Source organism: Phlebotomus papatasi, chromosome 2, assembly GCF_024763615.1.
Source record: "Phlebotomus papatasi isolate M1 chromosome 2, Ppap_2.1, whole genome shotgun sequence".
Taxonomy (NCBI): Eukaryota; Metazoa; Arthropoda; class Insecta; order Diptera; family Psychodidae; genus Phlebotomus; species Phlebotomus papatasi.
This window is the reverse complement of record NC_077223.1, coordinates 92388316-92405013: the sequence shown is the minus strand read 5'-3', so window position 1 is coordinate 92405013 and position 16698 is coordinate 92388316. Positions and strand designations below refer to the sequence as shown.

The window sequence follows — 16698 nt, the reverse complement described above, 5'->3', positions numbered from 1 at the left end:
CTTGACGAGAATTTTTTGTATTTTTGAAAACATTTGTTCGTAAATGTTCGTAAATATACAAAAAATTTTCGGAAAATTTTCTCATTTGTTCGTAAATTTTTGTTTTCCTGACGAACATTTTACGAACATTTACGTACAAATGACAAAATTTTACGAACATTCTTTGTGTGTTTACGAACATTTACGAACATATGTTTGTAAAATACAAAAAATGCTCGTCAAGTGATCATGTTACTAACAATGTTTGTGAAAAAAGTACAAAATTTTACGAACTTGTTTGTGGCTTACGATTTACAAGCATTTCGTAAGTCCCCCATAGAAATTCACAAACATTTACGAACATTTTTACAAAATATTCTTTTCTGTGATAGCTGAACATTTTAATTTAAAATAACGTGATAAAAAATTGCCAAAAGAGGATAAAATGTTAAGACAAAATCTGAGGTTATGTTCAAGTTAACCTACAATTTGAAGCATTTATTAGAGTTTTCATTTCGTTTACATCCATAATTTGCGCAGATATTTTTAATTAAACAAAATATGGCAATTATTCAGCTCAAAATGACCATTTAGTTAAAATTCTATTTCTGTTTTATAAAGCATTTGAGGTTATATTGTATCCGACAGATGATTAGCTAAGATTTTATTTTAGGTTAGAATATAAGGTTATGTGAATATTGAAAGCTGAATATTATTGAGAATTATGAATTATAAAAAAAATTAAAACAGTAATATTAATTAAGACAATTTTAGTAGTATTTTAAATTATTTGGGGTTAGAATTTGAAAAAAAATGAGCGTAAATTTAGCAAAGCAATTATTTAAATTTGTTATTAGATGTTACGCAAAGCTTTATTTCTTTTTAATATTACCAAGTAATATTATTAATTTTTTTAAGTGTAATATTTTCTTATTTGACTTTAAAATTCAAAACAACATTTTTGGTTAGAGTTGCCATAACCTCACTTTTCTAAAAATCCTCTTCCTCTGAAATTTCTCATCTGTATACAGCTTTAATGAATTCAAACATCAAACTCTTACTTAGTAAAATATTTATAAGAATTTTGTTAGATGAGATACAATTTGAATTGAAAAATTTCCATTTTAAATCAACTTAAATTTATTTATGCAAAAATTCCACAAAGTGCTAATTGTACTAAAAAGCGAGAGTATTATATGTTTCTGAAGCGGATAATTCTATCCATCTCTAAATGATATTCTCACGACTTTGCTCTAAAAATAAAATCAAAATCCTAATCTATCGATTATTTTCCAATTTGCAGAGTGCTGCTGCCGTCAGACAAAACCAGCCACTCCGGGAAGTGGAAGTGGTGATGGTCACACGGGGGAATCATTCTCAGATAGTCCAGCAACTGGATCCACTCAGTCAGATGTCACACCCCCAAATTATGACGAGATTGATCCACCGCCATCGTATTCAACCCTCTTTCCCGGCTTCAAAGCTACCAACAGCGATTCCACAACAGCAACTGATAGCAATAGTCCTGCCACGGCCCCAACGGCCGTCTAAGGGGGGAGTCATTTATCTCACAGGAGAGCGCCCCACGTGCCGTAAATGGAGCGCAAAGTCACACCATTTAGGTGACGAAATTAACGCAATTCCACTAATTTTCTCTTCTTTTTTTTTACTACGCAGAAACTAAATATAATACACTAACTAAAAATAAATGTGATATAGTTGATAATGTGTAATGACTAAGCAAATAATTTTTCTCGTGTATGAAGAATAAACTATTGTAAATAAGCTTTATTGTTATGGATTAAAAAAAAACGATGGAAGGAACAATAAATGATTGAAGCTTTAAAAATTGTTTCAAGATTTTCCCTCTCTTAACTTGGGGAGTCGTAAGAGTTTTGGTTTGCATCTTGGATGGAAAGGTCGATGAAAATTTTCTTAAGGTAATATCCCGGCTGATAATGCGTTGGCATCTTTAGCCACGCGTCAGTGAATTAATATTATATTCCATAATTTCTTTTAAATTTTTAATATAAAGACTAGATTTTTAATTGAAAGGTTTTTAGGCTTCGCACACGCTACAGCTTCGAAAACTTCATATTTTTCCCTTCATTAATGAATCTGACCTATCCATGGCAGAATTTTTTAATAGCTAAGCCACATTTTCTGATAAAATTAGGTCAAATTTATTTAAGGAATATGCGAATAATATGAAGTATTCGAAGCTAGAGTGTGTGCAAAGCCTAAAAGCTTTTCCCTACATTATTTCAAATACAAATAAATTTACTATATATTTTTTTGCCTTGTGGCGAGATGTTTTATCATAGTTCATAACTTTTCAAAATTCCTTCTGACAAACATTCTACCACTATTTGTAAACATTAAAGTTTTAGAGTATTATTTAAAATTATTTAACTCACGAAACACTTATAAAAGCTCTAACCAATGTATTTAAATTAATTTGTCAATAAAATAGAGTGTTCTTATTTTGGATTTTGGAATTAATTCCTTACGGTTAACTGTAAAAAGAAAAATGTACGGGAAAGTGCCCATGCTTTGAACGGTCCCAAGCTTTATAATGACTGAATTTTTCCTATGTTTCTGAATAAATGCGTCTCCGCAATATATTTTAAAAACGAGACAATTTCCCCTAGTTTTTAAAATATAGATGAGGTAAGTCATATTTATTGGAAAACATACGAAAAATTTAGTCATTGTAAAGCTTGGGACCGTGTAAAGCATGGGCACTTTCCCCTACTAGTGAATTAGGGGAGCAGGGGAACTCTTATCAAATACACGCCTTAACGGCCATTGGATTTAAATTCTTTAATTTAATTCACTGCAAACTCTATTATATAGTGCAACTATCCAAGAAAAGAATTCTTCACCCAGAATTAAAATCATGACAGAGAATAGAGGAAAGTATTATTAAAATTCATGCGATGTCAAATTTTCCGTACGTAAACTTTGCATGACTTTCCGTGAAATAAGTGGAGTGCAACAAAATGTATTTGTTTGTACTCTTATCGGGCAATTTTTACCACGCAATTGAAGAACTAAAGTAATTAAAAATCCTTATCCTGAAGATTATTCAAAATTGCATAGTTTGCGATTAATACAGAAAGCGATAAAGGCGAATGAGTCAAATAAAGAAAAGTAACTGTTTTACTGACATTCATAAAAATTCCGTTTTCCCATGATATTTTATGATAAATATTTTGATATTTGACATTTACTTTAAGGAGATATTTTTATGATTCAAACACAAATTGTTTGTCAAACAATAAAATAAAATAGAAAAACAATATTTTGTCTCTCAAGCATTCTGTGAAGAATAAAATACCGTCGTTGCGGGTGACTTTGCACGTTTTTTCGCTGTTTTTCAACTTTGCCCTCTAAAAGTGGATAGTTAAAGTGAAGGGAGGGGGGTTTTTGAGTAAAATTATTTGTATTCAGTTGTTAATGAATGGATTTTGTGCCAATAGCATTAATTTTATAAAATTTTACTATGTTTAAAAAAATCAAGAAAAAAGGCTTGCACTGGGGATAAGGTGCGGGTGACTTTGCACTTTTTAATAAATACTAAAAAATCAACAATTTCTGATAATAAACGACAATGAAGATCTTCACATCTAAGGGTAAGATGCACGAGATCTACAAGATGACATGATCGCCATCTTGATTTGACGTTTCTGTCCGCCATTTTGAATAACTGTCAAAATCTAAAACTGGTCCGATTGGGTTGAAATTTTAGTATGTTATAGCTGATATCAAGACCTTTTCAGAACATATCTATGTTCCGGTCTACGTCAAGTATTTACCTTGATACAGAGGCTCAAAGTTTAAAAATTTGAAATATTCATATTTTGGCGATCTTTATTTTCTAATCCTGAATTTTAAAACATAAACGAAATGCCTCTGTAACCATTAGAAATGGTTGAGGCTTTTATTTTATATATTTATTTACTCTTACATAATTAAAAAAAATGAAAAGTGCATTTATTTATTTTTTTATTTTTTCATATTTGCAAAAGTTTTTCAAATCTTCAAATAATATGCTGTTATAAAGAAAAACATTACTTTTCTTTTTGTTTGTAATTTAGATCTCGTCACCTAACGATAATACTGTCTTTTTTGTTATGGTTTCGATAAAAGAAGCTCTCCGTAGTTCTGTATTAATGAAAATGTCAAAATTTTGAACTCGGAGCCCCAGTATCCAGACAATCGCTTGACCTAGGTCGGATTTTATATATGTTCTGAAAAGGTCTTGACATCAGCCAGAACATACTAAAATTTCAGCTCAATCGGATGAGATTTTTGTTTTGACAGTTATTCAAAATGGCGGACAAAATCGTCAAATCAAGATGGCGACCACACCATCTTGTAGATCTCGGTCATTTTATCTTAAGTTATAAAAAAATTTGATAATTTTTGGCCAAATACTTCTATAATAAAGCTTAAGAAAGTCTATTATATGCAATTTTTTAATATAAATCATGCGTTCTTAGGAAGACTATAGTGAAAAAAAAAGAATTTACTAAAAATAATGATCAAAATCGAAGTGAATTATTCTAGCCAGATAAATTTAGAATAGATTTGGGCAATTTACTTCTCTGAAATCGGTTTTGGAATTGCATCTTCAGATAACTTTTTCACGGAGCCGTTTTTTGACAAAATACCTATATTAGCATTTCATTGACTATTACTGAAACTACAAGAATCCTTTTGAGGATCATTGTACCTTACTTGGTACTTAACATATCCCTATATACTTTGACATGGTAGACCGGATCGGCGAAGACTATCAATAAGTGCTAGAATTGTTTAAAGTCTCACAAACAGCAGAGTGCAAAGTCACCCCCCGAGTGCAAAGTCACCCGCAACGACGGTATAAATAATAGGGCAACCTGGTATGAATACACTAAGTAAGTGTAATAGAACGTAAGGTAAAGTACCCTCATTCGACCCGGTTCGTCAATTTCGTAAATTTCTATGAATTTGCCACTGATTCGTATTATTCATGGAATAATTGACCAATTAATGTTAGATCATACGCAAAATATTTTAGCATATATAAATAAATAAAATAAATAAATCTACTGGTCGAGATGAGGGCACTTTACCTTACATTTTATCTCTTTGCTATAGCTTCCACGGCAGGGTTCACTAGGAAAGTGAACCAATCACTTCACTTACAGAATTCTTACCCAGGTGACCTGTGAGTTTTGTGATCATAATTCTTGTCAGAAATTTTATATCCTAATGAGTTGGCGTCCTGATCCACTCTGTCTGTCCGTCGGGGGCTGGGTCGGCCTCGTTTTTTCGAAGTGTAGAGTTCGCCCTTAAAGACATTCTAGGCTGAATCGTCCTCATCCTCATCCTTGTGAACCAGATGACCCAGCCTACCGGAGCCTAATGAGGTGTATTTGCTTGACGATAGTTTTGAAAAACGCTGATTCCCTGATCTCCTGGAACTGGATTAAAATTCCCATCTGCAAGCCGCATAAGGAAGTTTAAAGGTCAGACCTTGAATATTAACTAACTATAGGCATTTTTTAAAGCATTACCGGTTCACTATAAATGCATTAGTATCCTTAGGATTATGGTGTAAGGGGTATTTTGTATGGAGGCTTCTTGAGGTAAAGCGGTCTTCAGATTGGAGGTTTAGCCCAGTTCCCATAGGTCTCAAAATTCTAAATAGCGTGCAATTTAATTGCTTTTTGAGAGCCTAACAGGTTATTTATCTTTAATAACCCAATCCTTAGTTAAATTTTCCCAAAAAATCATGATTGATAAGAAATTAGAGCGGATAAACCATTTGGCTAAGCCTTAGGTCTGAAGCCCGTATAAGTCATGAAACGTGAGACTTAATTCAGATTTTAATTAAATCCTACATGGTCAGACGGGATCGTTAAATTTTTTTTTAAGAAAAAAAAATTTAGGCCCGGTCTCTTATAACCTAGAAAATTTCTCAAAAATAAGCTAAAAATTAAGCTTATGAAAATTTCAAGCGATACGGACCGAAGACCGAAAGTCAATATCTCTCATCGTTTGGCTTCTCAATCGAAATAAATAAAAATATTCGGACATATTAAATTAAATTACATGCATTACATGTTTCTTTACCGATTTATATTAGATAGAATCGATGCCTTTAAGAGCAACCCTTTAAGAGTGCGTTACTTAATTTTTAGTACTCACAGAGATGGAACCAATGCCTCTTTAAGCAGAATATAAAAATTTTGTGCTATAATGCTTTATTTAGAAAATTGTGCAAGACAATTTAGAGAAGAAAATGCTTGTAGAGTAGGGGGTAAAATAAAGAGACGACCGTAGTTAATATGTCTTTTATGTGGGGGGGGGGTCGTATAAGACAGGAAGTCGATATCTCTTACCGTTTACCCTCTAGTGTGGTACCAAGTTGATAGCAAAGCGGATACTGCTCTCTCTTTAAGTTCAAGCAGTAAAGTTTAATTGCAGTTTTAGTATTTTCTGGAAGCTGCAGAGTTTTCCAAGGGTTCAGAATACGAATACCAAGTCCTTAGGATTGTGTAATATGTTGAAATAAAAAAATCATTTTTAAAGTGATTATTTCTTTATATTTCTTGCAATTTTCTCCACAGCACGTCTTGTGTGAAAGGTAAACCCTCTAAATACATTATGGATGTCTCAAAAGTGATCTTGAAAATTGAGAAATGCATTCTTGTTGTTTTCATTTTAATCTTTACAATAATACGACATTTTCTGTCAATGTTTCAACTTAGAAGTAAAACATGGAAAAATGCATTTTATGTCTTAAATACTGAAATGGTTAATTTTTTCTGTGTTAACAAAGGTTTTCAATCTCTGGTAAAGGTTCTAGAAATTTATGTCTCTTATTAGACACTTTTTTCTCAGGATAATTACAATACAGACAATACGGTATGATGACTTCGTGGTGCATTTAACAATTAATTGTCAACATTTATCTCTGCTTTGGATTCATTTAATGTACATTACGATGATATTTATTTATTTCATGGAAATCTGTGGTTTATTGCAGAGCTTTTTTATTTATTTATTTATTTATTTTATTCGGGGAAGGAAACGTGCACGATATAATTTAAGTTCATGTTGCAATTCTGCTTACAGTTACTCTGTATATTTTAATGTGTATAATTTATTTGTATTGTTATGACTTTAAATTTTATTACAATAATGTTTGTGTTTATATTATAATTCATTTAATTATTTGGGCCATTTCGGGGGACATTACCACTAGTCAATGATCAATAATATAACATTTTTTTTATAAAGGCGTGCTCTATGGTTGTCATATATTTTTTTGTTATTCTTTATTTTATAATCTTATCATTTTCAACCAGAATAATTAGTATTTTGACGCTCATTGACATTTTGTGTTCTATATACATTCACACACAGACTTTTAATTACAATTTTGATAATTTGTTATCTAACAATATTAGAAAATAAAGCAATTAGGAAAAGGGCATTTTATTTATTTAAATTTCTTTTTTTTTAATATTACTAAATTACACTGATGTCACAAATCACATTGTTTAAGGTATATTTTATTTTCCTTGTAAATCTCAATATTTTCTTAAAATTTATCTCATCAATAAAATGTATTTTTTCTTGGTCTTTTCACTTGATATCTCATGTTTTTATTACGACAGATTTTCCTATTCATTGCAATTATTATCCCTTGCAATTTCTTGTGTACAATTTTCCGACATTCACCACCTAAAACATTCAATTTCAGCAATGTAACTACAATAATATTGTATATTTTTTTTGTCAAGTTAAAGTTGCAACATAAATTTTCCCACTGCCAAAACATCCCCTGCGAAAAGTTTTACCACTTTTGGAACTCTTCTTCACTAAGAATAAAATACCATAAATCTGCGATAAAAGTATTCAGACAGTTTTGTTATTCTTCTCTACATGACTTTTCTATATTATAAGGAAATGGGTTAAATCAGGGAAAAGGAAGATATCTTTTACTACGGCAATATTATATGTCCTTTGTTTTATAAATCTTTCGCATATTTCTATTTTTCTTTTCTTGTTAAATCCAAAATGTAAGATAATAAGATTTTTTTTCTTTGGACCCAACACCAAATGTTTATTTTTTTGTGTGTTGTGTGTGAGTGGAAATGACCCTTTTCTAATATCTATAATGTTGTTCATATACCCCACTTCTGAGGTTTTCAGGATGCCTCACGGAAATGCTTTGAGTTATTTACACTGAGGAAGTGCTTAACGAATGTTCAACAAAATTTTCAATTTTTCCAACCTCAACATTCAACAATATTAAATTAAATTACAATAATGTGACTACATTTTTCAAGCCAGGAAGTTCTCTATCATAGCTGGATTGTTATAAGCAGGTTGATGTTGATGAAATGCCGCAAAATTTGAAAGAGAAAGGATAAGAAAGCTAAAGGTTGATTTGCTTGAAATAAAAAGAAAAGAATTATAAAATCAATAGGAACGACTTTCTAGAGCCTACAAACGTAACTGTGTTATCACACTTGCACATTAAAATTTTAATATGATTCACATTAATGGCCGCTAGTGAGAGTCTAAAGGTGTAATTTGTGCGTTTGAATCATTTTATATTCAAAATTTGATCTATTTGTTGATAAAAAGGTAGACTTGGCCCGCAAAATTTGATATAAATTGATTTATAGCATTAATGCGAAAAATTAATGCGATTTTCTCTTTCATTTTTTAATGTGAAAAATATTTATGCTTTAGGTAAATTTAGACTTATTTTTGCAGACCAAGTCCACTTCTTTGTCAATAAATAGAAAAACCCTAAATATTAAGTGACTCAAAGACACAAATAACATATTTGGACTTAAAATTTTAATGTGCAAGTGTGATAACGCCGTAAACCGATAAATTTTTAAATTCAAATTGTTTGAAATTTTGTAGTCATTGAAAGTGTCAGGTTATATTTTGAATTATTAGAGGTTATGTTGGGAGAGACTGAATCAATTTATTCAGATTTCAAGAAGAAAATAAAGGCAAGTTGTATAAAATAAAAAAAGTAAAATAAATGAAAGAAAAAAAACTTTTTTTTTAAAATTAATATGTCTAACCTATGAAATGTATAACATTCTTTGAAAGGAAGAGGTTATGTTAACAATAATAATAGTTATGTTACGATAAGTTCAATGAATTTATTCAGCTTACAATATGAGACAATTTATATTTTGAATGCAACCTTCCGTCGGTCGGCAAAAACTGTTTCCGATAAAACTGAACCGATTCTTAATCTATAACTAATTTTTGTCCGAAATTCAATTCTGTTACACCTAAGCTATTGAAGGCGATCTTTAGAGCCTAGTCCCCGGCGAGTGGCCTTTAAAGTTGAAACCAATTTCTTACTTTCACATACAAATGCGTATGGGAATTTTTCTGCACCCGTGATCGTTATGCTAAATATTTAAAAAGTGAGAAGTTTTTCCGTATTATAAGATACCTTTCCATATGTTTTTTTTTAATTTTTGTTTAAATAATTTTTTTCCTTGGAGCACTGTGAGCTGAGTCCGAGATCAATTTAGGAATTGGCTTCAAATAGATCCATATAAAAAGGCAAACTTGCCAGGCGTTTGTTTAGATCGGTTGTGAACCGGTGAATGGTAAATGATGCGAAGGTACTTTTGGGATATAGAGCCTAAGTCAAAAGTTTATTCATTTCGCAAAGCTGGGACGTTTTGACACCCCTATCTTTCTTAGAACAAGTCATAATAAACATGTAAAATTAGATAAAAAAACGGTTTTTTAAATTAGTGAAAAGTTTGTAATAAAATCCGTTCAATTGCACCGGGCGGCTTTCGTATTCTACAAAGGATAACCAGTAATTTCCTTTTTTTCTCAAAATCTTACAGCATTTCGAAATAAGATTTAAAAAAAACCTGGCTAACGTTTTGTTTTAATCGATACACATCATGAGGATCAGAACTAAATTTTGAAATAAGTTTTAAAATTTCGTGTTCAAAACTTATCCAAACATAAATTTTATAAAGTTTGATAAATGAAAAGACAACTTCTGAAATTGAATAATTTATTCTTGCAAGTATCCAAAAGTTATTATATTAAATCGAATTAATTTTGAGAAGCATACTTAAAAAAATCAATAGGAGAAATAAATTTACTTAGCATAATTTAAACTGCTTCTATTTTTTCATTGATTTAATGAAGCTTTTCAACTCTTTTAAACATTTAATTCTGAAAATTTATATTTTAATAAAATAATAAAAGCCAGTCACGTATTATTGAGAAAGTCAGGATCAGAATAGCTTGAAAATAGCCAAGACTAGCAATAACATAAAATGTCAAAATAATTTTGTATTTTATTGAGCAGGAAAATTGTTCGAATTAGGCAGAATTATTTTTAAACAGTATCAATAAAATGAATGAGGTTATGTTGTAACTAAGAAGACCTCACAAATGCATTTTAGAGGAAAAGTAAAACTCTAAAAGAAATTTCCTTGGTATTTCTTTTTAATTGAAAATAATTGGAAAAGATAATTGTATTGTTGCGAGCAGAAACAGTATACACTTTGTTTTAACACAAAGTATAGTTAAAACAAAAATATTCATCTGTTTAATAGAAATGCATAAACAAATAGTACTTTTTGGCCAGAGCTCTTCAAAATATGGTTAGAATATTTAAAAATTTTACGTTAATACAAGAAATTAAAGTTTTATTCTTAAAAAGAAGAACACTGTTTTCAAATTTCCCGCATCACAGCATAGTATAACATTCAGACGCATTTTAAAAATGATTTTTTAAATTGACTCCCAATGGTAGGCAAATTTGCATAATTATATGTGCATAATTCTGTCAGGTGCATAATCCCGAAGCGCCTAATGCCGGGACTGAGTGTATAGTCAGTTGGATCAGCAAGTGTGCTAACTGCATTTGATTTGTGTCTGCATCCACTGTAAATGATGCACCGCTGCGCGGCGAGTGCAATGAATGCAGACACAAAGTCAATTAAGTTAGCACAGTTGGTGATCCAACCGACGACATCGTAATACTATATATGTATTCTGCAATTAAAATAGCTTGTTTTTACTCTGAGCGGCTCAATAGTCATAATTCTGTTATTTATTTTAAAAATTAGTTATAGCAGCACGAGGTTCAGTGCGGTTGGGGTACCCATCCCAGGTGTAAGGTTGTGGTGGATAGGGAAAGGTTGTAGTTGGTCCTACAGTCAGTTTTAGTTTGAAAATAGCTTCACGCACGTATCGGCATTCTTGCGTCTACAAGAAGTCCTTAGTGTCGCGGTACCATCCAAAGAAAAACTCTCCATTATTTCCTCTTCCCATTTAAGAGTAGATAATGCTCATAGATCTCCCTATCCTTCTCTATCCTTTCTGCATCGAGTGGCTGTGCTACTGTGAAAACTGGTTCCCACAGGTGGGATGCCTCTGTGAGACCGGTCAGAGTGGAACCGATCGTTGCGGAGATCAGTGGTATTCCACAGAAGTTCCGGTCCTTCCCAAAATTTGCTTCGCTTCCGCCACATTAGTGAGTACTAAACCGCGAACCACCCCTAAACTCGTGTACCCCTGAGTAAGTAAGTCTGTGACCTCAACCTTGAGCCTATTTCGCAGTATTCTGTTTGCAAAATAAAGTTACATTAGGTTTGCCAAACCTACCACAACGAAAACGGCATGTAAGATATTGTGAAAACGAAGCGATTTCGGGGCAGACCTAGGATTGGCTGAAAGGATATTGCCTTGAATCATCTTGGGATCGATTCCGAATACCTTTCTGAAGTGGCGAATGATTGAAAGGCGTGGGTTGCTAGCCTAGGTATCCTGAGTCCGCGACCCCGATAGGGTAAGCGGTTGAAAATGAATCAATGAGGCTATTTACACCGCCGCATTAAATCTTTTCGCCGTTCGGATCATTGAGTTCATTTAGAATGTCGCATTAGATTCAGACTGAATTATCCTAAAATCCAATTTTGGGATTTGGATCCAATTTTGGGCGGTGTAAAAGGCCTCAATGAATGAGTAATGCGAGGTTACGCTTAACATAACCTTCAAATTTTGCTTGAAATAAACTGCTATGTTTCAGATTCCTAGTTTTTCCTATGAATCTAAACTTGGAGTAGTATAGAAAGTTTTGATTGCTAAATAATTGATACATCTGACTCATCTCGAAGAGATTGTCTCGCTGATTTAACTGAATAGAACCTAACTTTGCGGATGTGGGCGAATCCCACTTCTGAATTATGTTAAGAAGAGTTTGATTGGCACGAATACAGTCTGCTAATCCCACCTAGTATTGGAACCTAGCTAACTGATTTAACGGGTTGTTTACTTTTTAGTCCTTGTCGAGAACGTTCGTTGACTATCTATTAAAAACTACTTCAAGAGTTAGACAAGGATTGAAATAAAACAAGTTAAAACTACTGGAACTTTTACAAAATCTTCTCTTTCAAAAATCCAGCATTTTCCCAACATCAACTAAACCTTCTGGCAAAATAAATTAATAAAAATTGCCAAATCTGATGCCTAGGAATAATGTTAACATCTTTTCTCTAGACGATGAGGAAGTGTCTTGTGTAATCTCTGTGTTGATGGTGGGAACAGAGTGTTATATGTTCAGAAATAGAGTCAAAAAACCAGGGAGCAAGTAGGTGAAGGTGCAAAACGGACGGTTCCGTGATTCAGAAATATTTTATAAATGTTTTTTTGTTCTCATAAGATTCGGGCGTAATTATGTCACATTTTATGTTTTCATTTATACAATGTCCATAACATTAAAAGTTTATTACCTAATTAAGATTCTTTTTTTCCTCACTTCCTATTTATTACCCCTTATTAAGAGACTTTAAAATGTTAGTCTACTGGAATTCTCACAGCTGAGAATTACACCATATTTTCTTGTTTTTTTTTTAGTTAGTAATGTCTAGAATTTGCAATATCCTATGTTAATAGCATTATGGTATATTACCTATATGGGGATATTTGAGATTGATGATTTCTTTTTTTGCGTAACGCTAGCAGTGCAATTGAGGGCTTTTTATCTGCAAATGGTTCTTTGGTTTTATATCCTTAACACTCATTATGTAAGTGGGGGATGTAATCCATATAAATTGTTTTCTATCTGTGTAATAAAAATACTCTTTTCACACTAAAGGTAATAACATCATTAATATTCTTTAGTTAACAACAATACTTATCATTTCTCTTAGATTTTGGGTTTTCTATCAAGGGATTTCCCTAACATTCAATAAATCTTCCTACGCATTTAGGATACTTTTTCTCTTTCTCCCTAAAAGGGCAAGGTGCGTCCTTTGAATCACAATTTGTGGGAGAGACTCCTTGGGAGGCCTCAGTTGCCTAGAAGGAGTCTGAGGCAGTTTCGAATCCGAACGAAGGTGGGCAGATCGTCCAGATGGCGTCAATGTGGAAAGAGTAATGGCCTAGCCGTACTCTTCAACTTGAGCTTCTTTTTGGCTCCACTACCAAAGTCAAAACGGTACAGGGGCGAAATCCTAAGACCCGTCTTCTCAGGGATGATCTTAAATTGAGCCTGTTCTTGACCCTGCATAGGCTTGACCAGTAACGGTCGCTTCACAGACGTCAGGAAACCATGTTCACCAAGAGGTCGGATTGTGCTAGGCATTAGAATCTTCTTGCAAGGCTCTGGCTTAATTTGCTGAGTATGGCAGTTCAGAGGCGAATATTTGTTAGGTTTATAGATCGAAAAGATGTTATTAATCAGGCTTATGGCATTGGAAGGAGGCGGAGATTGAACGAAGGCTTCCTGAGGATAGAAATTCGTGTACTTATGATGCGCAGGATGGAGTTCCGGGTACACTTTGTGCGTAAACTGGGGAAGCTTGTGGACAGGCGTCGGAGGCGGATAGAAAGCTGGTCCGTAGTCATTGTAGGCCAAGTTGTTGATGTATCCTTCAGGAGGGGGTGGATCGAGTGAAACTGAAGGTGTCTTAAGGATAGGCGGTGGTGGTTCGTAGAGTAACAACTCCTCAGCTGTTGGTATTCCATCAATAAGGCTTCCATTGTTATAACGTTCAACGTTGCTATTCTTCACTTTCGGTCGACCTGTGCTATTAGAATTCTTAAACTGAAACTCTTCTTCCAGTGGCGTTGGAGACTTATCCAACTCCTCCCAGTACTTCTCGAAATCGAAATTGAAGTCATCAAGTTCGATATCAGTTGAATCCGAAGAGGTGTCGTCGTACTTACTAGGAGGCTTAACTTCGAGCATACTCTTGGTCTTGGGACCGTATCTGTAGTCAGACATTTGGAATAGACTGTCGTCATCGAAGAGGGACTGACGCTTGCTGTTCTTAAGTCTATCGCAACAAAGTAGTTGTTCCATGTCATCTACAAAACTATTCCTACCTCTTGATCGATCTTCGTTGCAATCCAGCTGAGCATCTTCGTAAACGCTGCTGTCGTCGTTGTGCGTCAAGTCTTCTCCGTAGTAGTATCGTCTGCTTCGAACTGGTTTGGTTGCTAAAGCTTTATTCTTGATTTGACGTTTAAATCGCCAGAGATTTAATGGTAGGTCATCGTCTTCTGAATCCTCGGGGAGATGTTGATCATTCTGGACAGTCATCGTATTAGACTCCTTCGCCAAGCACGATTCATTGACACATCCATCTCTATCACAGATTCGGGTGTAGGCTTCACCTTCACCGTACGAATAGTTCCTACTGCGGAACTGGAAGTCTTCTCTTCGGCGACTCTTCGGCGAGGACTGACTAACACTGAAAGAATGAGATTTAGGAACCATACTCCTACTTTTGGTGGAATCGTAGGATGAAACTCCGAAAGAATAGCTACTTGACTTTGGATACTTGTACTCTCCATATCTCGTTGGGGTTGTAGGCTTAATGGGAATAAATGTGAATCGATCAGCATCACTGTTCCCATTGATATCCCGTCTTCCGTATCCAGGCCTCATCCTCCTTCCTCGCCCGAATTCTCTAAAGTCCTCCTCTTCGTCCACACTTTGATTGGAATAGATGTTATCGGTATACCACGATGGATCTAGAGCCTCTTGTTTCGGATAGCGTTTGAGCTTATCCTGCCTTTGACTCCAGTACCGTTTGTCTGTATTGCAATCATATCGCATCCTTCGTTCCACATTGTACTTATGCAGACGCATTGCCTCGAGCTTACTCTCCCGGAATCTCTCCCACTTCTCACGATCCCGCTCCATGCGACAATTGGCGCACCTCCGTCGACCTCCACTATGGTGGTGTCTGTCGTAATTTGAATTTTTATCTCTTCTGCGACCTGAATCACATTTTTCGTTGCCATTTTTATCCCGATCCGGTTTCACAGGCTCTGGCTGTCACACTTCCTGCAAATACTTCATTGGACATACACCCTGACGATTTTCAGCTGAGCGCACCATCACCATGCCACCCACTTCTTCGCCAACCTGCAAATTTATTGAGAAAAGAAAAGCACTTTATCATTCAAAACTTGTTCTATTGAAAAAATATTGAATGCTTAAATTTTAGAAAAAAAAATGACAGATTCCAGATGATTTTATTCAGATGAAAAGCAGCTTGCAGAAATGAACTGAATTTCAACGAATTGCCAAAGATATTAAATTTATTTATCACTCAAAATTTGAGGTAGAAAAAGAGATAAAGTGGAAGAAATCCCACTTCTGAAATCATGCTCAACTAGAGATAAATTAGGTTAAACATTATGAATCATAATATAAACAAGTTTATTTTAATTTATTTGATTATAAAACTTAGTACTTTTATTACTATCACACTATTAAATAAAAATTAAGCATCATGAAACAATTTTAATTAAAGTTTGATGTACAAAATTCTACACTTCAATTATATTAAGTGATTTTTCGATTAACGAACCCCTAAAAAATTTAATTAAGGATTAGACAAATGAAGAGAAAAACTTCAGGCAGCACTAAACGAATCTGATATTAAAACTTCGACCTTCTAGCAAGCAATGAGAATAAATCAATCAAGTATCAAGCACTATTGCCTGACTTTCCTTGTAATTCTTCCTCGCAATATCCATTTGGAGATAAATAATGGAGTGCAGGATAACAAAAAATAAGAGAAACTTTAAGCTGATAAACTCCTGCGGAGCAAATATCGTGGTTCTTGGGCAAGAATGGCAAAAGTAGGTGGGGAGATAATGGAAATTCTTGGCATTTTAAGCTCACTAATCTCACGATGAAAAATTAAAGTTCGCTTTTCAGCGGGATATAGCAAAAAATTGTGGTGAAATTGCCCTTATAAAAATAAGGGGAGCTCATTGAAGGCAATTGGAGATGAAAAATTCAACCAAGATAGGATCTTTTATTGCTCTAACTCCAGGGGAAGGTATATTGATAGTAATCTCGACTATGAGGGTTAGCTATTTTGGGCGATTACTTATATTACATTAATTGATATTCTATAAACCTGAATTTCAGACTAAATTTTAGGAGACCTAAAGGGGGTTTAAACCCGGGACATTGCATTATAGAGCGAGTGCTATATTACTTGACCAACTGATTGTCCAAAACAAATTAACTAAAGCAATAATTATTAATGGTGGCAAAGCGTCCCAGGCTTTGCAAAGTGCTCAAACTCGTGACTGAGATGTTATACCTCAGAAGTACTTTCGTATCATTTATCGTATCATTTTCATTTTAAATTTCGAATAAAAATTAGATATTGATTCATT

The 16698-nt window shown here is 33.7% G+C and overlaps 2 protein-coding genes across 8 annotated transcripts in view; one reads left to right on the top strand and one right to left on the bottom strand.

The window, feature by feature from the left end:
* The window catches only part of LOC129802403 (uncharacterized), a 31554-nt gene extending 29726 nt beyond the window's left edge, over nucleotides 1-1828 (top strand). Inside the window, exon 4 of the mRNA XM_055848181.1 lies at nucleotides 1283-1828. Within this exon, the coding sequence (XP_055704156.1) occupies nucleotides 1283-1530 (248 nt within the window). The 3' untranslated portion in view covers nucleotides 1531-1828. The remainder of the gene's footprint in view (nucleotides 1-1282) is intronic.
* Nucleotides 1829-6552: 4724 nt separating this feature from the next.
* LOC129802393 (uncharacterized) overlaps nucleotides 6553-16698 on the bottom strand; it is a 209251-nt gene continuing 199105 nt past the window's right edge. For 5 of the 7 annotated variants that reach the window (XM_055848161.1, XM_055848164.1, XM_055848163.1 and 2 more), the window contains one exon: nucleotides 13211-15427. In XM_055848161.1, the coding sequence (XP_055704136.1) occupies nucleotides 15338-15427 (90 nt within the window). In that variant the 3' untranslated portion in view covers nucleotides 13211-15337. Of the gene's footprint in view, nucleotides 15428-16698 lie in introns of all 7 variants that reach the window. The other 2 variants (XM_055848166.1, XM_055848167.1) reach the window with 1 other exon arrangement.